General features: G+C 43.2%; 1 protein-coding gene across 5 annotated transcripts; it reads left to right on the top strand.

The window, feature by feature from the left end:
* The first annotated feature begins 1,866 nt into the window (after positions 1-1,866).
* sema6dl (sema domain, transmembrane domain (TM), and cytoplasmic domain, (semaphorin) 6D, like) lies at positions 1,867-22,957 on the top strand. Of its 5 annotated transcripts, none has more exons than XM_031306282.2 (20): positions 1,867-2,094; positions 8,703-8,874; positions 9,868-9,979; positions 11,073-11,133; positions 11,336-11,398; positions 11,524-11,625; positions 11,859-11,949; positions 12,191-12,310; positions 12,630-12,718; positions 13,504-13,721; positions 13,835-13,966; positions 14,583-14,738; positions 15,189-15,362; positions 15,689-15,829; positions 16,066-16,143; positions 16,265-16,323; positions 16,906-16,962; positions 17,480-17,662; positions 18,706-18,947; positions 19,075-22,957. In XM_031306282.2, exons 2-20 carry the CDS (start codon positions 8,751-8,753, stop codon positions 20,200-20,202), a joined length of 3,330 nt encoding a protein of 1,109 aa, XP_031162142.1. In that variant the 5' UTR covers positions 1,867-2,094; positions 8,703-8,750; the 3' UTR covers positions 20,203-22,957. The 5 variants fall into 5 exon arrangements, with proteins under 5 accessions (XP_031162142.1, XP_031162144.1, XP_031162145.1 ...); XM_031306283.2 differs by lacking the exon at positions 1,867-2,094 and adding an exon at positions 2,826-3,081 and having other exon boundaries at positions 19,075-20,202; XM_031306284.2 differs by lacking the exon at positions 16,906-16,962.
* Positions 22,958-26,048: the final 3,091 nt, after the last annotated feature.

The following is a 26,048-nucleotide window of genomic DNA, read 5'->3' as shown; positions in this document are numbered from 1 at the left end:
GTCTACCCTCAACACATATCACTCTACTCTCCCACCATCACCATACATCTCTCCATCTCCCAGCACGAATACATGCATCTGTCCATCCCTACTATCAATCCAAACATCATTTGTATCAAAGACCTTTGTCACTCACCCATCTGCTCCATTTATATTACTGCTTATGTTTGTAAATAGGTCTCAATTCAATTAATTTGTCCTCCCATGACTTCAATATCTTATTAGTTCAAGAAAAATCATGTTTTGCATTGACATTTTTAATAAAAGAAAGCAAAAAAGCAAAAGGGGTGATCAAAATACTGCCTCAACCATTTTTGACCGTCTTAAGTGTAGGAAGACAGTAAAATCATAAATTATTCTTTGACTATACTTGGTTTGGTGACAATTCATGTTGGTAGCAAAATAATTGCACTACAAGCAGATTGTTGGGCAATTGTCAAACCCAACAATAGTGCACCAAAACCCATTAAAACCTACTGAAACGGTGTCACATTCCCATTACTCCCATGATAAAACTGTCAACTCACTGGAAAAAAAAGACCAATCAATGCACCCACCAATCACCAGACACCCACAGATCCATATGTGTGTTCACCCATCCTGACACTCAGTATCTTCGACACATTGATCCACTATCCATCTTCCGCCTCTCCCACCATAATAGAAGCTTGTGCTGATTCAGTCCCCATGGGATACAAAGACTCCACACAGAAGTAACCTAGGACTGACAGAAACATTGAGTGGCGAGATTGAAGCATGAGAGGCCAGAAGAAAGGGACTGAAAGTCAAATAAATGATAGATTAAACTCTATCAGTTGAGATAACACTGGTGAGATTGGAGAAAGAAATGGAGAACTATAGGGGGCCTAAGGAAAAAGAAAGGTTCTGTCAAATGAAGAGACTGGATATCGAGAAGTAGTAATAAAAAGAAGAAGAGGATGGGACAAGTTAAGGACAAGTGGGGACAAAGACATGCAAGTGCCAAACCGGGATCAGGCAGATCAGCAGTGCAAACTAGTGTTTCCTGTGCAAGTATTGAGATGCAGATCCCACTTTCTCAGCTAATAATGGGGGCTGTCAGAAGTGTGTGCGTGTGTGTGCGTGTGTGTGCGTGTGTGTGTGTGTGTGTGTGTGTGTGTGTGTGTGTGTGTGTGTGTTAGAGAGAGAGAGAGAGTGGGTGAGGATGTTCGCTTGGAAGAGATATTCTCACACATCTGCCAGCCTGTTTTTCTAATGGGGTGCAAATGGGCCTCCATTGTGAGGCCTTGCAGACCTAGTTGGAATGACCCGACACGTTCAATGACGACTTCAGCTTCGCATGCATACGGGAAGACGCACTCACACTGATGTTTACATACACATGCTTGCTTGCATAGAAGTAGCTTAAACCAAAAAAGAGGGCAAGGATCATTTAATATTCCTATAAAGATGGATTGTGTTTATATGTATTTCTAAATTAAGAATAGTATTATTGCAAAACAGTTTGCTAGAATATATAATGTATGAGCTTGTAGAGTTATTTGGCAAATGTAAACTTTTACTCTATACTATTTATATTTCTCCACTTTTAATAGGCTAATCAGTTGCATGATGCTAAGCTAAAGTAAAAGGAGATTTGTGCTTCTCCCTCTTAAATCCAAACATTTCTAAAGCTGTGTTTTACTAAGCAGCCACAACTCAGCTGAAATGATTTTTACTAGGCTCTCTGACTTGGAGTTGGGGGATGGGGTTTAACAGAGAGGGGGGGGCAATACGGGGTCACACAGGAGGAGAACAGGGAGGGAGGGGGTGTTTTTCTTTCTCTCCGGGCTCTAGGAAAGAAAGGAAGGAAGCCAGAGCAAGGCAGAGAAGCCCAAAACGAACTGAGGAGAGATGGATGGTGGGGGGAGGGACTGGAGCAAGAGCGCTGCTTATTGGTAGGCTGTGGCTCTCTCTCTGGATGGATTGACTTAACACGGGTCGAATTACACCATTTGCCGTGCATTAGTTTGTTTTTCTCTCAGCCAGGAGAAGTTGATTCACTACGACGCGCACAATCATTTTTGTTGGATTACAGCAACACAAAAAGGATACAAAATAAGCATTTCAGATGAGGTGAGTTCCCTGCCGATACGTGGATATAGGCTACACTTTGTTGCGCCGCATTACGCAGTGAAAGTCGAGGGGAAAACTAGAGAGGAGAAGTCTTTTGCTGGAATACAAAATATTTCTTCTGACCACGTTGCTATATGCTACCCTGCAAAACTCATGGTTGCAGGACAGAAATAGTGCAGGTCCGGACTATTTTTAATTGTGCTTCAATCCAATTTACTATGTATTCATTCGTTCACGGCACCGTTCATCTGTCCTGCTCGACGCGTCTTTCCAGCGCTCATAAAGCGGTGTAACAAGAGGGCAAACCCAATCTAAAGTCACCTATTTTATTTGTGAGACAGTTTACTCTCCTATTGAAGCTGTCCGAAATCTTCATTAGGCTATATAATAAGTTCTACAGTCGCATCATTAAAGCATGTATCAAACTGGTGAATCTAAAGCTAAGTGAGCATTGGCTATTGAGATAAACAAGCACAGAAAATAGTTTTGTGTAAATCTAGTTGTTGTTTTTTTTTTATTCTGGTGGCTGTGTGTGATATCGTGCTCTCCGTCAGTAAACGCGCCCTTTATCATCTTTAATCAGCATTAAATCAATGATTGTAGGCTATGAAGTCAGAGCGCGTAGTGGATTGCGCGTCGTTAATGTTTATGTCTTTTCCCTCTGGTTTCCAAAGTTAATAGTGGTGGAAGGGGGCTGGTGTATCGGTGTATGAGGGAGGGGACTGTGTGGTCGTGGCAGAGCTTTGAAGATCAGTCAGCAGAGCTCAGGGGCCCGGGGACGGAGACAGCGCAGGCAGTCAAAACGCTCATATGTGGCGAGCGGAGCTGAAATCTGTGCGAAACTGGATGAAAGAGAAAAGTGGGGTCCGGACGGAGCTTAAAATTACAGGAATATTACATGCTGCGTGTTTTCTCTTAAATGGATTACCAAAGGGATATGACATTCAGTCGGATTGCCCCATTCATGAGTGAATTCGGACACACAAGGTAGGTGTCCTCGGTGGTTTTTAAATTATTGGTATAGTGGATTTTATTTCGGATACACTCTGTGGTGTATTATTAAGATGGAGCTTGGATTTAATAAAGGACACATAACTGCTGGCTCTCATGCTATCCGGAGAGCCACTTTGTGAACGGAATCTATTCAAGGGAACCGAGTAGGATTTCAAAGTAAAAATAAAACACATTTTTAAAGCAGAGATGTAGCCTACACATAGATTATGATTTGCCGAGAGTAAAATCAGAGCCACGTCAGTGTTGGTCTTAGTATTTTTGCTACAATTTCAGTCACAATAGCTAATCTTCTTCTGAGTTGTGTTAAAAGGTTCAACGCACGAATACGTTAAAGTTCTTCTGATATTTCGTCTTCATAAAATAAACTTGGAATAAAGGTAACCAGCACACGATTGTACGGACCATGCTGTCAAACACACCTAGTAAACCGTAAAAGACGAGTAGGACGGGCAGTTTGACTTGAAGGTTGTTGACTGCTCACTCACCTTTAATCTATGTCACGTATTCCCAGTTTCATTGTAGTATTATTATATTGGATGATACATTAGGGAAGCGCTCGTAACCTTTTTGGAGGCAGAGCAGCACGAGAGCCCAGCCCTGCGCATGCATTAAGTGCCGTGGAGGCAGTTAAACGCAGCCCCATCACAGTTGTCACTCCACCGCTGTCCCCCCGCGTCTTTGTTGTCTTTTGTATGAGTCTTACATGTGGGCCAAAGGGGTCTGAAAAGATTTGCCACGGTTAAAACTTGAATGCCTTTACGCCCCGGTCCGCACAATGCCTGCATTAGAGCCCGGGCTGCTGCATGGATTGTGTACGCAAAAGAGAAGTGGAAGATCCTCACGCAAAACTTGGAAAAATGACCAGCGAACGAAGGAAGAGGAACAGAAGAAAAATAAAGAGAGAGAGAAAGAGAATTAGAATGTTTCATTTTTTTTCATAAGGAGACATGTAGGTTACAGTTGTTTTAGGAATTGTTCTTTCGTGTCTCATTATTCAAGAAAATTTGGCCAAATTAAGTGAATAAGCAAAAAGGAGATGGACCAAATATACAATCAAAGGGCGTCCTCTGATGTTGTCCTTATAGACTAATCCCAGTGTGCTAAATTAATTCTTAAAAAAAAAAGGCAACAAAAGAGTGAACACTGGATTTCATTTTAGTTTGCCTGTGGTCAAAATTGATTGGCTCTCAAACCAGTGCAGTCCCTTTTACAGAAATAAAAACAAGAGCAAATCTGTTTCAAACCTACACCAGATGTGTACATTTCCCTGAAACTCTGGAGCGTCAGAGCTCTGTCACAGAGAGAGGAGAACCTTAGCTACTGAAACTACAACATGATGTTGGCAGGAGCACCACGCTCCGGCCAGGTCAAACATCAGAACCAGCCGTGGGTTAGTTGACAGCACAGCTGGCTGGTGTCTCACCTCGGCTCACTGGCCACGGGGTCAAAACTCAGCGACCAGAACGATCACCGTTAACCTCCACTTCAGCCGGCTGTAACCCCGGAACAACCGCCATTGAACCATACAGTGATCAGTGTTAACTCATTACACCATATGCCTTATGGTTGCCCCAAACTGTTGCTTGGAAACCAGTTGTTCAATGCTAAATTGGTTGAGTGATACAAGTTTGACCCTGTGTGCAGCATTTGGAGTCAATGTGTTTATATAGTTTGCTTTGTTCCCTCAGAACCCCCTTTTATTAGCCCCAGAACAGCTCTCCTGAATGTAGGTCCACTGGCCGGGGGTGGGGCTCTATTGTGTTGACTTGCCCAAAGCCCCCTTTGTTTCCTGGTCACACCTGCAGCTCAGCCCCTTTTGTGCTCTACTATAGCAGAACTACTGCTGAGAACAGCCTTTCTCCTGTTTCACTCCTCCTATCACCAAGGTAGAGAATAAAGGGAGGGAAGCACAGTTTAGGGTGGCACAGCCCTCTCTTCTGCCAAATCTCTGAAGCAACAAGTCCAACCAAGCCCCTCAGAAGTGATCCTTAGGTAAATAGCACGCGATTAGGTGTAGTGGTTGTTACTGAAGTGGTGAAAAGGGGTAGTAATTATTTTCTGGGTCTGTGTGGTGGCTGCTCTAATCATCTGGCTGACTCACGTTCCTGTGTGGCTGCATTTTGATTACTTTCTAAGAGCAGTTGAGAGTTGAGACAACCGTGTTACAGGACATATCCAGTTTTGGACAGTCATGCGTGCTTATGCACGCATTTAGACATACATACACCAAGTGTGTAAATGTCTGAAACTACTACTCCTGGGCTATCTGATTTCCTGTGCTGTTAGGTTTACAGATCAGTGTGGTGCAAGATGACAAGCCAAGCAGCCTGAAGCAGCAGCAGCCATTGTCCTTCTGGGATTACATCCAGCCATCATAGTCGCACGCAATTTACCAAACCTCACGCACCCGTGTTGTTTGTCTTCCTTTTATTAGCCCCAATTCCTCCCAACAAGACTTCCATGCAAACATAAATCCATTCAGTGTTGTAGTGGGGGAGAGGTTATGGCTGACATATGCCAGTGAAAGCACAGCTAAAAGGAGAATATGTGTTAATCTGTCATTTTAAGCTTGGAACACTAAATCTTCAGATGTAACTACCAGAATTGGACTACAGAACCCTACACCCACCATCAGTAGAAATAGAAATCCACCAGACCCCCTCCCCCTCTCCGGGTTAAACACCATGGGCCTGGGCCAACAACATCAGCAGGGAAAGTGCGTGGTTGTAGGACATTGAAAAGCCTGTAATAACAGAGGTAGAGTGAGGCAAGGCTGAATGGCACCGAGTTGCGTGACAAGCCCAGCATCTCTAGGCTTGTTGAGGCCTATATGTGTATGCACATACACCCCACACACACACACACACACACACACACACACATACACACACTGGAGGGCAGGAACCAAAGAGTGCAAAGGAATAGTCAATAGAAAACATGCTGGGCTCACTAGAGATTGAGAAGTAATTTTAGATCGCTGACCTCTGGATGTCTTCTGTTTTACATTAATGTTTCTTAGGAAAGCCTTCGCCTCCGCAGTGTGGCTAATACCACGCAAGGAATCATGGGAGATCGGAGCTGCCTCTTGTTGGAGTGCTTTTCTTCTGAATTGTTTAGTGAGGGAGAATGGCAGGGAAAAAGTGTTGCGTGCTTACGAAGAGGGGACATAGAGCAGGACTCTAAATTCTGACTATACCAAGGAAATTATTTACCTGTGAACACAGCCACGTTTTAACTGGAAGCACAGCCTGCAGCCTGTATGATAGCACAGCATAAATGATAGAATTGAAATGTGGAGCATGGTTTATTTACCTTCCATAGATCCTCTTTTTTTTTTAATTCTCTATTGCGGTGCGTTTGGTATCTATTCCTGTCCCTGGCTTCTCCTAGAAACTCAGCAATGTATTGCTTGGGCCTTAATACAGCACATTTCTCATTGTGAGAGCGTCTGAACCAGGTACTAAAAAAGTAGCTGCTATGCTTTTAAGGAACACCACTGTCTCTCTTCTTAGTGATTATCGGAGCTTTAAGTACTTTTATCATGTTTTTAGCATGTCTGTCTATTGTCTGTGTCCGTGTGTCATGATGGATGCCTCGTCTTACTGCAAACCAAATCTACCTACGGGTACACATCAATTAACCTAACCTATCTTTGCAGAGCAGTGTCATCATGTCTCGTCTAGATTAAGTTGCTGACGACGTTCTTCTGTATAGATCTGGGAGCCTGTGTGCATAGATCTGTGAATCGTTTGAGTCCAGACTAGATTAATTTGTATCTAGATTAGAGTATATGGACTGCTCCAGCATCATTTATGTCGTAGTTTTCGGAAGATACAGACCCTCATTCAATATTTTTATTTTGTCAAAATATCAAACCTGTACTTTAACTATTAAGTGGACTAATTGAGATGAAGCATTACATTACCCTTGCATTACCATTGCTCTTTCAAAGGCCTCAGTATCCCACAGAGTGCTGAATAGCCATTATTACACATTGTTTATGACTAAAACACGCTGGTATTACTCTGCTTCCATCTCCACCGCTTCCATTATTTTTAGTGACACATCATCGTACAGGAACTGCTCATACCAAAATTGGATTATTAATTCCCTGGAAAACACACTGTGCACATTATATCAACATAGGCTTTAAGGCAGTGCAGCCAAATTGTGTATTATATTCTCCACATACACTGACAAAAGGCTGACATGCTGATGTATATTGTCGCAGTCAGATAAACACCTCATGCCACTTAATTTTCTACTTGACAACCATGTACATTACAGTTCATTTAGTGTTTTAAACTAAGTGTTTGGAAAGATTTTTTATTTTTTGTGAGTTTCAAAGTTTTCACATGGCTACAATGATAAGGTAAAGTCCATAGGTTGCCTATGCTGGCCGCTGATTTGCCATGCTTCCTGTGTGGATCAATCAAAGCACTAATGGCTTGGCAGGCAGGGCCCCCAGACAGCACTGGAGCAGGTGTGCTTTGGGGCTAATTGAAAAATGAGTCAATACTGTGTGTGTGTGTGTGTGTCTGTGTGTGTGTGTGTGTGTGTGTGTCTGTGTGTGTGTGTGTGTGTACGTGCACATGCATTACACCATTTGAAAGAGTGATTGAGTGATTGTGTGTGTGTGTGTGTGTGTGTGTGTGTCCGTCCAAGTGTGCTCCCAGCTAATCCATCCCTCTGCCTGTGTGACGTCTCCCGGTAAATTGTTTATATCCGTTCAGGCTTTGCCTGCATGAATAATTTGTTTGCCTTATAAATATTTGAATGTACACCGATCATTAATATGCACACAGTCTGTCTCTAAAGCACTCCTTTGCGCACTAACATACACACTAAACTCCTGCCACTCCCACAATGAATTATTACCATGTAGTTTTTTTTTTATTTATTACCATATGTAGTTGCTGGTGTATCACGTCTACAATCAGATGCAGTACAAACAAAAATGTATACTATACAAACATGTACATGACTTGATCCTCCTAGAACAAAGATGACTGATTCACTGCACTGCAATAAAGCGCCCCCACCCTACGGAAAGGCTGGAGCAATAACAGCCAACAGAGCGCTAATAGAAGTCAGCTAAGGTCAGAGCAGAGGCTACACCAGTGATGCTGATGAAGTTGCAATGTGCTGATTAGTGTTGCGCCTCGCCCAGGACAAACCAATCAGAGCACAGATGTACGGAGACAGCAGGCCTGCTACGTTTCTAACAGAGTGGACTTCCGCTGCATCCAACACACACCGAGACACCCCACCGGTCACTTGGCTGACCTTCCCTTAGACAGCAGATGCAGGGAGAGGTATAGGGGAAACGCCAAGCACTGCCACTGAGAGCTCAGTCATCAATATGCCTGAGAGGGCATTCTGTGTGCCTTATGTTTGTATTTCAATAATGTAGTGGGTATCAACAACAAAAGGAAAACTTCACAGTGGAAATGTTCCTTTTTTTCTCATTGTTCTGAGGTAACCAAATGGTTAGGATTTGGCTCATAAGACTCCAGTTTGCAGCAGAAGGTTAAATATAACATGAAATTCATTACATGTCAAGCAACAAAAGCATGCATTTTGTGTGTTTCCAGGTAACATCTCCACTAGAGTGAAACAGGAAGTGTCGTCTGTGAGCAGCCATGGGCCAGAGAGCTGCGCTTCTGCTCAGTGAGCTGCTGCTGCTGCTGCTGACAGCCTCACGCACTCTCCTCGCAGTCAGCTTCCCCGAGGACACCGTACCCCTCGATGTCGTTGACGCACACTGTGAGTACACGCACGCAAATGAGTTCAGCAGAGACGTGGGTAGAGATTAAAATTGCTGCAACATTACTACTGAAAGAGTCAACAACTATCCTTAATATACACTTTACACACTCCAGTCACACATGGAATAAAGACAAATACCGGCAGCCTCCTTCTTCTAGTCGCGTCAGCAGTTCAGACACTAGCACACCAGCATGCCATATTCATAGTAATACAATCAATCTGCTGTATGGTCAGTTGGAGCACTAAGTGGATTTCATTTGCATCTCTGTGTACTGGAAGAACAGAGAGATGTGCTGACATAGGCAGCCATTATCTAATGCAGAGCTCTTCAACAGGGGGCCCGGGACCCTTAGAGGGTCCTCAGAGTTACTGCAGGGGGGGCCACCAAGTTATGGTTTTATCATTTTGTTTTCAAAACTTAAAATATATCTTAAAAATATACATAAACATAAATCCAACCTATTAATAGCAAAGACAAATCGGCCTATTTGTGATTTTTTTATTTTTTATTTACACAATATTGATGACAAGCTGTAACTAAGGTAGCCACTAAGGTAGCCATCCACAGATACAGTTAGACTTCAAGGATCTTGTAGGACTGTGCTACATGTATGTTTAACATCAAAACATAATGTATAAATATATATGAATAAGTCAATTATTATTAGCTTAGTATTGTATGCACCATAAAAAAGGCATGTATAAAAGCTTACCTACACCCTACACATTATTGTAGGTTCAGTTTAATATGCAACTCAGTTTTATACAATATGTAATGGGGGGTCCGTGCTCCGTCTCTCTTTCAGCCAAGGGGTCCTTGCCATTACCTTAATCGCAGGAGGATTTGTATAAAGCACACACAGCATATTTATTTCTAACCAGTACTGTTAAATATAGCAAGAGGTGAGTGTGGTTTATCCGTGCAAAAGTGTCTGCTTCTACCACAAGTTTCCCATTAACGGTATGTGTGCGTGTGTGATTTCTGCACAGTTTCACGGAGGTACCCTGTGTTCAGAGGCAGGCCCTCTGGCAACGAGTCACAGCATCGCCTTGACTTTCAGCTGATGACCAAGATACAGGACACTCTGTTCATCGCTGGCAGGTAAACTCAACCCACATACACCCTATCTCTATCACTCTCTCTTTCACACATCCCCCACACCAATAAACTCAGTCACTCCTTGGCAGGTAAACAGTGGCGTAAGGAGGGGTAAGAAGCTCTTAGTATTATTGGATCTGTGGCTTCTAGGCCGGCATTTGATGTATATTGCCAGTATTGATCCAGGAAAGGCATCTATCATGCCGGCCTGACGCTCTGTCAGGGATTTCTTGGCATCTTTACATGTCTTTTTGGTATTTATGGGCACTGGGATTAATCTGACCGCCAGCACTAATATTGTAGCAGGAAATCAACTCGACATCTACAGTATAAAACTCCTACCTCTGGAGTCCCTGTAATCACCACCACATGTATCACTGTTGTCAGGTAGATCCTCCTTTTACCAGTTTGGGTTATTCACGTTTTTACTAAAAGTGAAGCGAAATGTTGTTCTCTAGGGGTTGATAAAATGTGATCCCCACTGCTTTTATTACATTTTTTTTATAACCAACATATAATCAAAACAATAAGTGGTTGTAATGTAAAATGGTATGGCAGAGAGGATATTCAGGTTTTCATAGGGCAGTTGCATCAACAGGCAGTTGCATAAAAAAAACTGAATTCACTATGCCTCAACCCTGCCACACCCTGTTTGCTGTTCACATAATACAGACATTTGAATTAACTATATAGTAGTGTCATTATTTTCAGGTTTTTCAGGTTTTGACATTAGACTACCCAGGTTTAAAAAAAGGAGAGATTGATTTAAACCCATTTCCCTCAGATATTCTATATTATTGCAAATTAAAAACGTTGTTTGTCCCGCCGCAAGAAGAGGCTGAACCCATAGGTCACAGTAAATGAGATCCTCTAATGACTAGTGCAATTCTGAAAAAAAAAAACATTTGGGGAAAACAATGCAAATTAGCTGCTGATTATTCACCAGAGTTCATCTAAGAATTAAAATAAACTGCATAGTAGATTTTCTGGAAATTCTATTTTTGAAATTGAATCATTCATTTTTAATGAGAATTTTACCCTTTTATTACTTGTGCAGTGTTACTGAGCTGTGTGTTTTGTTGCTGTCTGTCCACAGAGATCAGGTGTACCTGGTCAGTCTGAGAGAATCCTACAGGAATGAGATCATTCCTTACCGGGTAAGATTCTCACCACAAGCTGCTCTCTCAATCCACAAACACTAAAAGGGCTCCATAGAAAATACAGAGCAATTCATCACACACTGGACAGGTTGTAAAATGAGAGAGTGGAAAAGGGAGGACTGTGCGTGCGTGTGCATGAGTGAGGGTGTGTCTTAGTGTGCCGGTACGTGTGTCTAATGCTCCGTGTTGGTTTTCACAGAAGCTGACATGGCGATCGGGCCAAGCTGACAGAGACATGTGTGCTGTCAAGGGAAAACACAGAGTACGTACAAAAAAGCCATTCACCTTTTGTTTTACATTCCACCATGCGGACAGAGGCTTAAACATGTGAGCAGATAAGCTGGCTGCCTCTAAAAACGCTGTCCCATGTTTTTTGTCTGTGTTCAGGATGAGTGCCACAACTTTATCAAAGTGCTGGTTCCCAGAAACGATGACCTGGTGTTCATCTGTGGCACCAACGGCTTCAACCCCATGTGCAGATACTACAGGGTGAGTATCCAGTGCCAGGGCCTTGCGTGCTCAGATGTGCACAGATGCTGTTGTGTAAATGCTCTTGAAAGTAATTTGGGTAACACACCCTTCATTTTAATTTCTTGTTAAATAAACTAGACTTGTTTGAATGATTCATGTGTGTGCTAGTGTTTCTAGTGTGTTCGTTTTCACTGTGTCCCTTGATGAAACTTTTGTGTTTTTTGTGTGGGTGATTGGTGTGTTCCCTTCAGCTGGATAACCTCGAGTTTGATGGGGAGGAGATCAATGGACTGGCACGATGCCCATTCGACTCCAAGCAAACCAACGTTGCCCTTTTCGCTGGTAAGAGTCAAACACACACTTCGCCCACACACATAGTCTTGCTGAAGAAGAAATAATGGATTCCTACTTATGCTCCCATCACCTCAGTATCTTTGCCACAGTAAAACTAAAACTGTGCCTGCAGCGATAACTCAGTCAATCAAGCCTTTTAAAAAAAAAAAAAAGAGAAACAAAGCATTGAAGAGCAATGTATCCTAATTTTTGGTGACTGTACTCCACTCACACTTTTTTTTTTTTTTAGAGGGGAAGCTGTATTCAGCAACTGTAGCCGACTTCCAGGCCAGTGATTCTGTCATCTATCGCAGTATGGGTGATGGATCAGCCCTAAGGACCATCAAATATGACTCCAAATGGCTGAAAGGTAAGTGATTGCCTCTTCATCACTCTCAGTCTTTATTTATCTTTCCCTTTGCTATTCTCGAGATACACGTGCTACCTGCCAGCTAGCTAAATGCCCATGGTGCATGTATGTGCTTGGCTGTCAGAGCTGTTGTTGGAGTGATGGAGAGATCTCCTGCCTTGCCAAGCTCCATGGAGATATGGCCTGTTCTCTCCCAGGCAATCTAGGTCACCCCCAGTCATATACCGCCTTGTACAAATCCCTGAAATATTCAACATTCACAGTGGTGGTGACGGTGCAGAAATACACTTCAACTCTCTGCTTCTGTCTCTCCCTTTAGAACCTCATTTCCTGCACGCAGCAGAGTATGGGAATTATGTGTACTTTTTCTACCGAGAGATTGCAGTGGAGCACAGCAATCTGGGCAAGGTAAGACAGCGCACCTGCCGTTTATAAAGCATTACATATTCCAGACAGATACAGTATGCAGGCCTTTATCCAAAAAAATGCTTACACCTCCCTCAGTGCATGTGTTTTTGCCACAAATGGCTCCAGTGGCCCAATAGGGCCCATTCAGGCGATGACAGTACATTGCATAGAATACACAACGAACTTCAACAGCCAGTGTTCGCTGGGAATGTTCTACTAATGTAAAACCATTACACAGTGAGAGGCTTTGTCTCACGGAGATGTGCGCTCTGGGTCTGCCACCTACGTCACATGCAGAGGGCATTAGGATGTTCAATGTTTGACCATGCCTCATCCTAAACGGGTCTGGCCGAGCCGCAGGAAGCCAACATCCTCCATCAGCCAATAAATATTTCAACCCTACTAACGCTTGGGTGACACCTGGCCTCTGATGGAGGTTTGCACTGGTAAATAATTAAAACTATTAAAGCCAACTGCTTCACACACTTCATTTATACTCTAAGCATTGGTAATGAGTGTAATCAGACACACATTCACATTGTGCTGCATTGGGCCAGTCAAGGTCGTCAGATGTCTTACTTTAAATGGTTGCTACAGTCAGGGTGAACAATCTCTACGCACAAAGTTAAAGATGAGAGCGTGTGTTTGTTTAGTCGTCTGTACCGAATTGCTACAGGGTAGAGAGATGCATTATTCAACATGTTAAAGTGTTTTTAGTGACGTTCACTCAGCTGCCTTCCTCTTCCACCCGACTTTGTCCTCTCTTAAACACCTTCTCCTCGCAGGTTGTATATTCCCGTGTGGCCCGGATCTGTAAAAATGATGTCGGTGGGTCACAGCGGGTGCTGGAGAAGCACTGGACATCTTTTGTAAAGGCAAGGCTGAATTGTTCAGTGCCAGGGGAGTCCTTCTTCTACTTCGATGTGCTTCAGTCCATCACTGACATCATCAACATCAACGGAGTTCCCTCGGTGGTGGGTGTGTTCACCACGCAGATGAACAGGTGAGCAGTGGATGCTGTTAGTTGTTAAAGTGACCAATGCCGAGGACAGAAATAAGACATTTCGGGAGTCATATATGGATGATACATTGAGGTTTTTCCTTTCTCTATCCCAGTATCCCAGGGTCAGCAGTGTGCGCCTTCTCCATGGCCGACATAGAGAAAGTATTCTGGGGTCGGTTCAAAGAGCAGAAGACTCCTGACTCTGTGTGGACTCCATTTCCAGAGGAGAAGCTGCCCAAACCTCGGTAAGAATTAAACTTTTCTTTTCCCTTCAAAATTTCCAAATTCTAAACCTTCCAAACCATACAGAGAACGTAAAAAAAAGGAATTTCATATTTTAAACATGGCTTTTCATGAGCAGGTGGTGCTTGACTCAGCAGCTGTTTACCACCTGACAGTTTTTCCAATTTTCTTAACCCTTCTTTCTCCAGGTTAAACCCAATGAAATCAAATCTTTTTCACTAGTAAAAGGGACAAGGTATTAGCTTTGACCCAGCACACACATTCACCATCTGCTGATGATTAAATAATTAATTAGGCATAATTAGAAGCGTTGCATATTTAACCAGTTTACAATCAGCACGTATATTTGTAGCCCTGCCCTGTGTCCAAAACACAAAGTCCACGAAGCACCCCATTACCCCGGTAAATCATTAATGGAGGATAACCATGCATATGTATATTTTATGTTTCCAGCTGAGGCCTTTATGTGATCCTAATAAGCACCTGCTCCACTCCCCCCACTCCCTCGTTGCACTTTTCATCCATTTCTACACATGCTATTATTACTCCCTGGTGTGTGATCGTATAGGCTGATCTTTGACCTTGTGCCCTCTGTTCCGTGTGCGCCCTCCATCCTAGACCCGGGTGCTGTGCAGGTCATGGTCCAGCTGCGTCCTTAAAGAGCTCCATCGAGTTCCCGGACGATACCCTGCAGTTCATCAAGTCCCACCCCCTCATGGACACAGCTGTGCCTTCTATTGGGGATGAGCCTTGGTTCACCAAGACTCGCGTCAGGTAAACGCAGAAGCACATTATGGGATGGCAATACCTCAGTTTCTGGTACCTTTTAAAGTCAATTTAAAACAAACTAATTTTTGTGGTCAACCAATTTTCTCTCATTGCATCACTACATAATGCTGTCACAAACAGCTCTCTGAGAACTTTGCCTAATTACTGTAAAATTAAACAAAGCTGTATTAGTTATTATCAAAGAATAAATAAAAAAAGACTAAAACATCCGACCAAACTTTCAATACTAATTCAAATTTGTTTTACTGTGTAGCTCAAAGCCGAAGTGATTCGTGTATTCAAAATGGCTTCTCCTATTTTGTATGGGATAACCACTACTGTGAATAACACATGCTTCTCTGATGTGTGTGTGTGTGTGTGTGTGTGTGTGTGTGTGTGTGTGTGTGTGTGTGTGTGTGTGTGTGTGTGTGTGTGTGTGTGTGTGTGTGTGTGTAGGTACAGACTGACAGCACTGGCTGTGGACAACGAAGCAGGACCTCACAAGAACTACACCGTGGTGTTCATCGGGGCTGAGTCAGGGGTTGTCCTCAAGGTTTTGGCCAAGACCTCCTCTGTGTCTCTGAACGACAGCCTGCTTCTGGAGGAGATAGAGGTCTTCAACAGGGCCAAGTAGGGATACACACACTTTTCACCCTCTCTCTTCTCTTTTTCTCTTCCCCTTCTGTCTGAGGAGTCAGCAACTTTTACAGTGAAGCATCCTGGCACAGATGGCAGTGTCTGTCTGCTTTCTGTGCATGCACAGTATGTTTTTAGTGCTTATTTGTGGATGCGGAACACGCTCCCTGCGGTGTGTTGGAGGTCAAAGTCCTGTTAGACTGTGAGAGAAAGCTTTATGTGACTTCTCCACCTAACAAGTGATTAAATCTACTGAGACTGAAACAGTAGACGGACTTATCTGATAAACCTCTGATCAGGTTTCTCTCTTCCCTTCCCAGGTGCCTGTCTAACCATGAGGATGACAAGCGTGTCCTCTCGCTGCACGTGGACAAAGAGGCACACAGCTTGTATGTTGCCTTTTCAAGCTGTGTCATCCGTATTCCCCTGAGTCGCTGTGAACGGCATTCTTCCTGCCACAAGTAAGTGACGTGCAAATGCACACGTAGGGGGTTCAAATGTGCTTTGTACGGTCGGTCATAGGTTTGTGACTTAATTGTTTTGTGTTTCAGAAAATGCCATAAAAGGGAATGATAACAGCTTTATCTTATGCCTTTTGGTTAATGTTCAGTCAATCACAAATTATTATAGTGCACTTCCCAGAATGATTAAACCCGGTGTTCTGAGTGAGTGTGTGTGTGTGTTTGTTTGGCTCCAGGTCTTGCATTGCATCAAGGGATCCCTACTGTGGCTGGAAGCCTCATGGGGCATGTGAGAGGATACAGCCTGGTGTTTTGTGAGTTCAAGCCTCAGCTGTGATACAAAGTGCAAATATTATAGATGAGAAAATGAGATGTCAAGAATGTTTGCAACTCTTTGATAAATCTCCCTCTCTCTCTTTTCTTTGCTCTCTTCAGGACTGGATATGAGCAGGACATTGAATTTGGAAACACTGCACACCTGGGAGACTGTCAGGGTACGGATCTCATCTCCATACCATGCCATGCCATCCATCCTGAGACACACAAACACAGATACACATACACTGACACACACATGCACACATGTACGCAAAGACAAACTCATTTCCACACACACCATAAGCCTGCACACTCACACCAGTAACCACTCCAGTAACTTGCCCCTACATAAGTCTATGTGCAATATTAACACACACATCTGCATACAGTACATGGCCACCTGTAACTTATGCCACATATGAGGCAGAAACATGGACATGTACAATTAAGGGGTCATGTTTAGCCGGTGTAAATGGTAGAGGTCTTAAGATATCAGATGGCCAGAAAATATGCCTTTGCTTTTTTGAGTTTACTGTAAAATGCCTGTCCCTTCATTTGTACCAACTAAACATGACCCCCGCTGAACCTCAGTATTGATCAGAACCAGAGGGCCCACAGTGACTCCAGTGAGAAAAGGACACCGCTAGCGGGTGCTTTATATCTTTATTATTTAAACCAAATAAACTGCACTCTTAGGAATTTAAGTTTCTACTTCTGAATTCCTTTATACTGATTTCTTGTCCTTTTAATTCTTTTAGCGTTTTTGGGCACTACATCAGCGCCAGATTACAAATCATTTGGCGACCCTACCTCTGGTTAGTTTGATCTTTTACTCAAATGGTTTCTTTCCTTGAGTTCAGCATCTCCAACCCTGTCTTTCCACCACTGTCACCATCCATCTTTTCTTACCAAACACCTCCTGAATGCTTATGTCACCTGCTTCATTTTCATCGTCAAAAACAACAGATTCATAGGCAACATTGTGCTCTATCTTACACAAATTCACTTCCTCCTTTTCACTCTTCCTGTTTCGACCCCTCTTCCGTCTTGCATGCCCACCCACCATCCCTTGGCACCCTTACTGTTGTGTACCAACTCCTCTTTGAACATCAGTATCCTCTCCTTTTTCCCTTCCAAATTGTCTAAACAAAAAACACAAACATGTACTTTCATTGGTCTGTGAATGTGAACTGTGATGAGGTTTATTCACTATTTTGTCAGACACTAACCTTAAAGAATACCCATTGCCCATGCCTACTAACCGGGGTTATGATAACAGTATGCTTTACACACATCTGCACAGTTTGTTAACAAATTTGTTTGTCACCACAGACATGGAGTTTTCATCAACGCCAGTCACTGTCCACCCCAGTGGGCCCATACAGCCCCCAGTACTCATACCCACTCAGAGCCCCAGCTCTGGGCCTGGTCCAGAGCTCTACGGCTCAGGCTTTGTGCTGCAGGATGACCCAGCCACGTCCCAATCTTTAGACTCTATCCCAGGGGGCCAAGAGGGTAAGGCCCGCAGGGAGGCAGCCAACATGCTGCAAGGAGTCTGATCCCATAGCTGCCAACAACTCTCACTAAGACACACACATGTGAATCCACACATAGGCTCACATATGCAAACATACGTGCACACATCGGCAGCTATTTAGGGTTTCCATTAGATAACATGGCAGATTTTAATGTAGTCTCTTTTAAAAAATAGACATCTCCATACATTAAGTTGCTATATAAATTATATTTTCATGTTACTATTGTTTTCTTTCCTTTAAATTGTAATTTTCTTATAGTATTTCTTTTAAATAATTTATTCCCAGTCTTCTTTTAACCTTACACTCACCGTTCTCATATTGTTTCTTTAAAATCTTTGGTTTGGATTTAGCTTCTGTCTCTGCCAGTTTAGATTTCTTAACTCTAGCTGTAGTAACAGTTTACCCTGGCCGGTAGATCATTGACTGGGCCTGCTCTGCCACATCACTATTGTGGCCGCACGGTGGATGACTAACTCTTTCAATGTCTGTGGTTACTAACAAACTACCAGTAGAACAACAGCTATCTCAACGCCTGGAAGACGAGCACTGCTTCTCTTTCCTCTGAACAACTTCCTGCTGGTTGATCTCTTGTGCAAATTAATTTGGCTCTCCATCTCAAGTAACAGTGCACACCTAACCCTTTGGTACTGGTTTAAAGCATGACAAAAAGCCTCTAGTGGAACATGGATCAAGGCACTTTAAGTCTTCCCTTCTTCACTAACATAGCACTGCTTCTTATAGATGGTGAAATGGATGTGGGTACCTAACAGCTTCTGCCAATTTTCACCATATTTCTTCTTCATCCGGGTTTAGATGAATAGGAATGTGTCAATATTTACGAAATTTGGTTGTGGTTGACTGGCTACCTTGTATAGAGCAGAGTTGTAAAATCAGAAACTCATGCATGGTTGTGTTCTCACACAAACATGCACATTGGTGTTGTTGAATGTGGAGGGACGCTTCACTGAGCACTTTGACTCTTTTCACCAGGGGGTTAACCAATGCTTCAATGTTTTGTAGGTGTGTGGGATATCCAAGCAGGTGAGACCAACCAGATGGTCCACATGAACATCCTCATCACCTGCGTGTTTGCTGCTTTTCTCATGGGTGCTCTCCTGGCTGGTCTGATTGTTTTCTGCTACCGAGACTCATTCCTCCGTAAGCCTAGACATGTCCACAAGGATGCAGAGTCTGCACCTTCTGGCTCCGACTCCACTGGAAGCTTTGTCAAGCTCAACGGCCTCTTTGACAGCCCTGTCAAGGTACAGCCATAAAAGCAGCTCCAATGCTACATCTAGCATACCAAGTCTTTGGTGGAGATGAGTGATTGAACAGGATGTGAAACTGTCTTATCTTACTCCTTTGATTTTTTCCCTTTCACATTCATAGGAGTACCAGACCGACATTGATTCTCCCAAGCTGTACAGCAATCTTCTGAGCAACAGCAAAGACCTGAATTCACCCAACGGAGACACCAAAACCATGATCCTGCGGGACGGCTGCCAGCCCCCTGAGCTGGCTGCCCTGCCTACACCTGAGTCCACCCCAGTGCTTCAGCAGAAAAGCCTGCAGCCCATCAAAAACCAGTGGGAGAGGGCTCATGGAAAGGCCAGTGGGCCTCGTAAGGAGTCCAACTCATCAGCCAAGAATCCTCAATTCCTTCCTTCTTCTTCTGCTCCTCCTACCTCCAACTCCAACCACCCTCCCCTCGCCTTGGGTCACTCCCACATCCCTAGTGCGGTTGTCCTGCCCAATGCCACACATGACCGATCTAACCTTGACAATGGAGAGGATACACTGCCACATTCATCTGAAAGGAAGCTGAAGAACCCAGATTCTAAGGGAAGTAGGAAAGACCAGAAAAGGTCTGTGGATGCCAGAAATACCCTAAATGACCTTTTAAAACACCTAAATGACTCAGTGGCCAACCCCAAGGCCATTCTTCAAGAGGGATCAGGGCCTCGCCCCCGGCAACAGCTTACACTGGAGCCCATGGAGGAACTAACAGAATTACCCCCCAAGGTGCCCAGCCGTGAGGCTTCCCTGTATTCTCCCTCCTCATCCCTGCCAAGGCACAGCCCCACCAAGAGGGTTGATGTGCCCATGCCTACAACTCCCACAACACCAACGGGCAGCCTGAGCATGGGGGGCACTCTGGAGAGACAAAGAGGGGGGTATCAACTCCACCGGAGTGCCTCTCACAGGCAATCCCTATCCACCTCACCAAATGGGGTAACCATGGGGGTGTCTGTGTCTCGCCAACACAGTATGAACAGAGGGGGTTACATGCCCCCAAAGCCCCCCTCCAGACTTGACTCCCAAGGCGGAGTGATGGGGGCAGGAATGCACTCAGCCCACCCATCCTCTATACCCAGACAGACATATAGTGGGTATGGCTCACTCCCTCGCACAGGGCTTAAACGGACCCCATCGCTAAAACCAGATGTGCCCCCTAAACCCAATGGGTTTTCACCACAGACTCCACAGATGCGAGTGGTCAATAAGTACAGTTATTAAAAGAGCATGGATGATTCTGAGTGAGCTCTTGGCCTTAACTGTAGAGCTTTTAGCCCTGAGGGCTTGGGGGGGGGCTACGGATGGGGTAGGTCCTAGTGTGTGTTTGTGTATCGACTTGAGGTGTGTTCACCCTTTAAATGATATTCACATTCACTCACACTAAAAAGGGAAATCACGCATGTGGCCAAAGATACTCCTAGGGGCTTTTTTGTCCCTACATCTCCATCTCCCTCGTCACGGTAGCCACATGATATGAACAGTGGACAGTGGTGAATCTGCTGCTCCCCATTGTATATGGGCTTGGGTGTCGCCCGTTCCCATATTAGGTACGAGGTTTAAGACACCAGCTGGGACCGCTACAGCGTCTGTGCGTGTGGTGCCATGTTAAAATACAGTGGAATACTTGAAGAATTGGTCTCATTTGTCACTGCCCTTGAGCACTGTCTTCCCACTAATGTGAACTGAACAAAGAGGAGAGGTAGGCCATGCCTTTGTTAGTAAGATGGCTTGGGGCAGTGGAGAGGAAACTCAAAAATCATAAGTGTGCGTGTTGCTTAAGATACATATGACCGCTAACAGCTGAATCAAGCAGCAGGCGAACAGAGAAATGAATGTGTGTGTTGGTTGATTGGAAAGCAGATTTGTGTAAAGGCAGTACACATATTAGGCCTTCACACTTGTTTATCAAGAGTGGTGCCACATGCCTGATGATGCACCTTAAGACCTGTCTAAGACCTAAGTCATTGTCTCTAATTTCAATAATAATATTTTCTCTTCTTTGGTCTTGTTTAAACCCATCTAAACCGAGCCAAAACATATTTATGTGCCACTCTGTAGTGTTTTTGGTAATCAGGTTAGGCTGAGGTGAAGTTGGTCATGCCTGGTGTATACTAGGACAGGGACTTTGTAACTCACTGGGAAATTTGAATTTTCTTTTTTTACATTTGCTGCTATTGGTTTTAGACATAGGCGTTTGTCTTTGATGCATTTACTCTATCAGACTGGGATAACCCTTGATATGGGTGTGCACATCTGCTTGTGTGTGTGCGTGTGCGTGTGCGTGTGTGTGTAATATTGCAGACAGAAGCCAAGAAGTACAGTTTTCAGCAACCAAACGCACTAAAACTAATACATGGAGAAAATAAAATGCTTCTCTAGGATTGAAACCTCCCCTAACCTCCACTGCCCCTTTGTAGAAATTATACTGGTGGTTCAGGAGACTTCTTTCTTTATGTAGCAGTGGTATTAAGAAAAAAAAAAAAACATACATTTCTCATCTCATTCTATAAAAGAATTTTGAACAAAATGGTTTGCCTTTATAATGGTTTACTGTGTTATTTAAAACATTTACCATATTAAACTAAAGCAACACCAATGGTATAGCCTATGTATATGAATCCAACATTTCAGGGCACTTCTATTCCATTAAACTTGTGTGTCCCCTAATAGAAGAACACTATAATTTTCCCTTTACATTAATCCTATTAAAAGGTATATTAAACCGACCCTAGAACAATACATGGATGTAACTCCTCTGTCACCTGCCGTGCTGGTTCTGCAGCCCGCGTTCCCTGTGCAGCTTCCCTGTGAGTGGCCAGTGTACAATCAACATAACAATTTACCAATGTGTCCAAATGAGTCATGCTGGGAATGACAAGATCTTGTATATACTTAAATACTATAAATAAGGAGTATACATATTTTTAGGCAAGTGAACCTGAATCTGTGCATTGTGTGCCTTATTCACAAAATGAACTACTACAGTATAATATTGGCAATGTCAATTGGTCCTCTGTATTGCTGTCTGTATCGTCATATGCTATATAAACGATTTTTATACAAGCAATTTGAAAATCAGCAGGATGTGTTGAAAAATTGCAATTTTAATGCAAACGGAAGTGATCAGAAATTGACAGACAGACATTTCACTTGTGAATGATAGTCGTACAAAAAGGACAGTCAAAAAACATTGGGGTATGAATCAATTTTTCTCTTTTACTGCAGGTGTTGAGGTGAGGTGCCATGCAGTGAATGTATTTTCTTGACAGTGGGATGTAGGGTGGTTAGACCTTGCACTGTGGGGCAGTCGGCTCAATGCAGAACATCCTGCCCACAGCCAATGTATTAACACAGTGTTCACATTAAAGCCGTCATGTAAAGATGTTGGCATGGGCAGTAGTCACAAAGAATCCGTTAATCCCCAGGATTGCAGTGACAGGAATTGTTTTATTGGCCAGTAGTGACGACTGACTTTCTCTTGGGTTCATTATTTGGGTGACATCTGCAATCCTATCCAAGTGGCAGTTGCCTGTTTAGCCCAAAGCCACATTTTGTTTACAAGTGATGATTGTATGTAAAGACTTTCTGCCTGTCATCTAACCAGTTTTTTCTACTCGACACATGCACACTGACATCAAACAGACATTCAACATACACTGCTCAACTGCCTTGTACATTGCAATATGAACTGGGTATTTCTGTTGCAATCTAAATTGAAGCCTTTATATTTCAGTCTGAGCTCTGTTAATGTGCAGATGAACCAGATTTTGTCATGTAATTTTGATTTAAAAATTGTGCAACATGGCGATGCCAGGCCAGCTGTATATATGATCTCCAGAGTATTTCAGCGTGTAGATATGTTGTAAAGTTGTACTGTGAATGTGTAAATAATAATGATGGTCTTTGTTTCATGATATTTTTTGTTGATTTTTTTAACACAGCATGTATAGTTGAAATAAAACATCATGGCACAGAAGGAGTGGTCTTGGGGTTTTTTTTTTTCAAGTCAAGGAGTTTCATACAGTAAGTCGGCTCCTTATGACATGTCGTGTTTCTGATGTGAGCATGACGGAGAGCTCTAAAGAGTTAACAATCTGGGGCACCTGGATAGCGAACCTGGTAGAGCGTGCGCCCCCATGTACAAAGGCTAAGCCCTTGCAGCGACCGGAGGTTCAACCCCGACCTGCGGCCCTTTGCTGTACGTCATTCTCTCTCTCTCCCCATTCACATCTTCAGCTGTCCTATATAATAAAGGCCTAAAATGCCCCAAAAATAATCTTAAAAAAAAAAAGAGTTAACAATCAGACGCTTAGTGTCTTGTGAACTAGGAGCCATGAGACGCATTCGGTACTTAAGCATGACTTGGGTGGGTAATACTGTATGTGTCCTAGCTGAACTCTTTGAGCTGACTATCAGACACATGAAGAGTCTGCAGAATGATTAAAAGCTTCAGACTATTTTTAGAGCTGGGTTGTTTTGAAGTTTGGGGCCAGCGCAGTCAACTACGCCAGATAGCATGTGGGAAGGTTTCCAAAGTAGTGTGTTTCTTTAGACACCAAACATCTGGACTTACTGCTAGAGGCATAAGATCTGAGTCACCAATGAGCTGTGGAAGAATGCACGCACACTAGCACATGCATACATTTAGATGCATGCAGCATAAACATCCAATGCATTATGTTACGCACAGATAGGCTTGTGATAAGACTAGCTGTCAACACAAAAAAAAAATAAAAGGAGTGATGGTTGGATGGAGTCACTTTTCATGTGTTTTAAATTTGCAGAATGGAGAATTAAATTGCTTGTTGAGGAATGACCACTCACTCCCCTATCAAAAAGACATGCACATTCACATACCATAGTACTGAACTTCTGATGGTTAAGTTCACACAAATACAGAAACATGCAGAAAAAAATAGATCATAAAAACAGGATTCAGTGTCAAAACATGACAACAGGAATGCAGAGGTCCAAATCACAAACACGGGATGTCACGGTGGCTTAGTGGTCCAAAAACACATCCCACATAACAGAAACATCCCCGACTTGAATACGGCCGGGGACCTTTGTTGCATGTCTTCCCCCCTCTCTCTCCTCCCCACATTTCCTGTATGCCTCCACTGTTTACTATCAAGTAAAGCAAGAAATGGCCAAAACATAACCTTAAAAAACATCACAAACAACTTTTGACCATCATATACTGTATAACCATCACTTCAAATGCTAACTTCCTGTAGAAGCTCAAGGTAACAACCGCGGAAACATTTATAGTCAAATATCGAGATTGAAAGAAAAAGGGTTTTCATCTCACTGATCTGCACATAAGGAAGAAGTGCAGGAGGGCTCTGATAGCACATCTCCTGCTTTTGTTTTGCAGAAAGGTTATGCAGCCCAGCTCTCACACACACACACACACACACACACACACACACACACGCACACGCACACGCACACGTGATTTGGTTGGGAATGGGGAACAACAAAGAGGCGCCTCTTGCTATTCTGATGTACATCCCATCCTCTCAATTTATCAGATGGTCTCTTTGAATTAGTGAAGGCAAATCAAACACGACTAGTGATTCTGTGGCTGTTTCATTCACTTGTCCATCCTCCTGGCCACACTTAAGTCTCATTATTAGCACCAAATGTTTCCAGAGAAAACGCATGTGTTTGTTTTCATACAGTTGTGTCTGTTTACGTGTGTGTGTGTGTGTGTGTGTGTGTGTGTGTGTGTGTGTGTGTGTGTGTGTGTGTGTGTGTGTGTGTGTTAATTTCACTTCACAAGGGACGGAGGAAGCAGATGCTAAAAAAAACATCTCTTACACTGCAAGGTCACTCATCTAGATGCAGGAAGATGAAAGTAAATTGCTTAAATTGAAAGTACAGATTAAAATGTGCTTTGAAACTGCAACACTCGCAAGCAGAAAATACAAAAAGGCACACAAAAACACACATGCTAAACATAGTACATACTAACACAGAGAGAGTACTTTTGGTCCATTTCTGTGCTTTCTGGCTTTCTCTGCCAAAGCAGCATCTCTTTAGAAATGTAAGGATGGTGATTAGGCTGAAAATCATCCATCTGTACTTTGTGTCCTTTTTTCTTAAAAGCCCAGAGGTGAAACCAGCAATTACATTTACAAGTCTTAGTGTGGAAAGGTGCTTAGAGGGTTTCTTTGTGGGCTTTAGCAAGTACATGTGCTCTCTCTCTCTGGTGAAATAAAATCTGACAGAGTGTCTGCGTAATGCTTCATTTGAAAGTGGAATTAAATGACAGGGAAGAAGCTAAAATTTCTCTGAGTTGGATTGAAAAAAAGTTTTGCAGTACACTTTTGCAGTACAGTCGGGAAAGGACATTATAGTCTAATTCATGTGCCAAGCACCCTTACATTGACAGTTGGTTAATGGCACACATTGCTTTGAAAAGTGACTTAAATGCAGGCAAGTAAAAGCAAGGAAGAAAAAGGGATTGTTGAAATTTGAAGTGCAGACAGGAAGGGACCATTATATGAGAAGATACAGGCAATTGGATTGTGGATAAACTATAAACAAAACTGCTTAATGAGAGAAAAAAAAGCACGTACAGGGATTTTTCCCACTTCTCCCTTACTGAGTTTCAGCCGAGCTCCACAATCAACTACTGCTCTGACCCCACAAAGAGAGACCGTGAGAGAGATGGCAGGAGGGAGAGAACTAGGCTGCAGAGATTTTAATTCACTGGTATATTATATAATGGCTGCTAAGATTTCCCTGCAGTAAATGGCTGCTGTGTTCCAAGATAACCTCTGAAAAATGACATGACAACCTCCTTTTATGCATGCATGTGAACTGCCACCTGTGTTTTATCATGAGACATTATTGTTAAGGAAGACTATGGAATGGGAGACATACGGAAATAATTATGTGGAGTCCACCAGAGCAATGCATTATATTATGCAATGACGTCCAGAACTTATTTTTGAAAAATGGAACATTGATGTGGTGTTCCTCAACCGTTTTTGTCAGTTTTCTCGCAGTCCAAACACAGTAGCTCTGTTGCCTCAAGATAACAAACTGTGCACTATTAT

The sequence above is a fragment of the Sander lucioperca genome, chromosome 3 (genome assembly GCF_008315115.2).
Source record: "Sander lucioperca isolate FBNREF2018 chromosome 3, SLUC_FBN_1.2, whole genome shotgun sequence".
NCBI classification, from domain to species: Eukaryota; Metazoa; Chordata; class Actinopteri; order Perciformes; family Percidae; genus Sander; species Sander lucioperca.
Note: the sequence above shows the minus strand (reverse complement) of the source record. Positions and strands in the feature narration are given on the sequence as shown.

What these genes read in the sequence shown, in the direction of transcription:
- sema6dl (XM_031306282.2), top strand. Translation starts at nt 8,751, where the DNA reads ATGGGCCAGAGAGCTGCGCTTCTGCTCAGTGAGCTGCTGCTGCTGCTG. An exon ending in GAGAAGCTGCCCAAACCTCG is followed by an intron (nt 13,967 to 14,582) that starts GTAAGAATTAAA and finishes CCTCCATCCTAG; the next exon opens with ACCCGGGTGCTGTGCAGGTC. An exon ending in TATCCCAGGGGGCCAAGAGG is followed by an intron (nt 17,663 to 18,705) that starts GTAAGGCCCGCA and finishes AATGTTTTGTAG; the next exon opens with GTGTGTGGGATATCCAAGCA.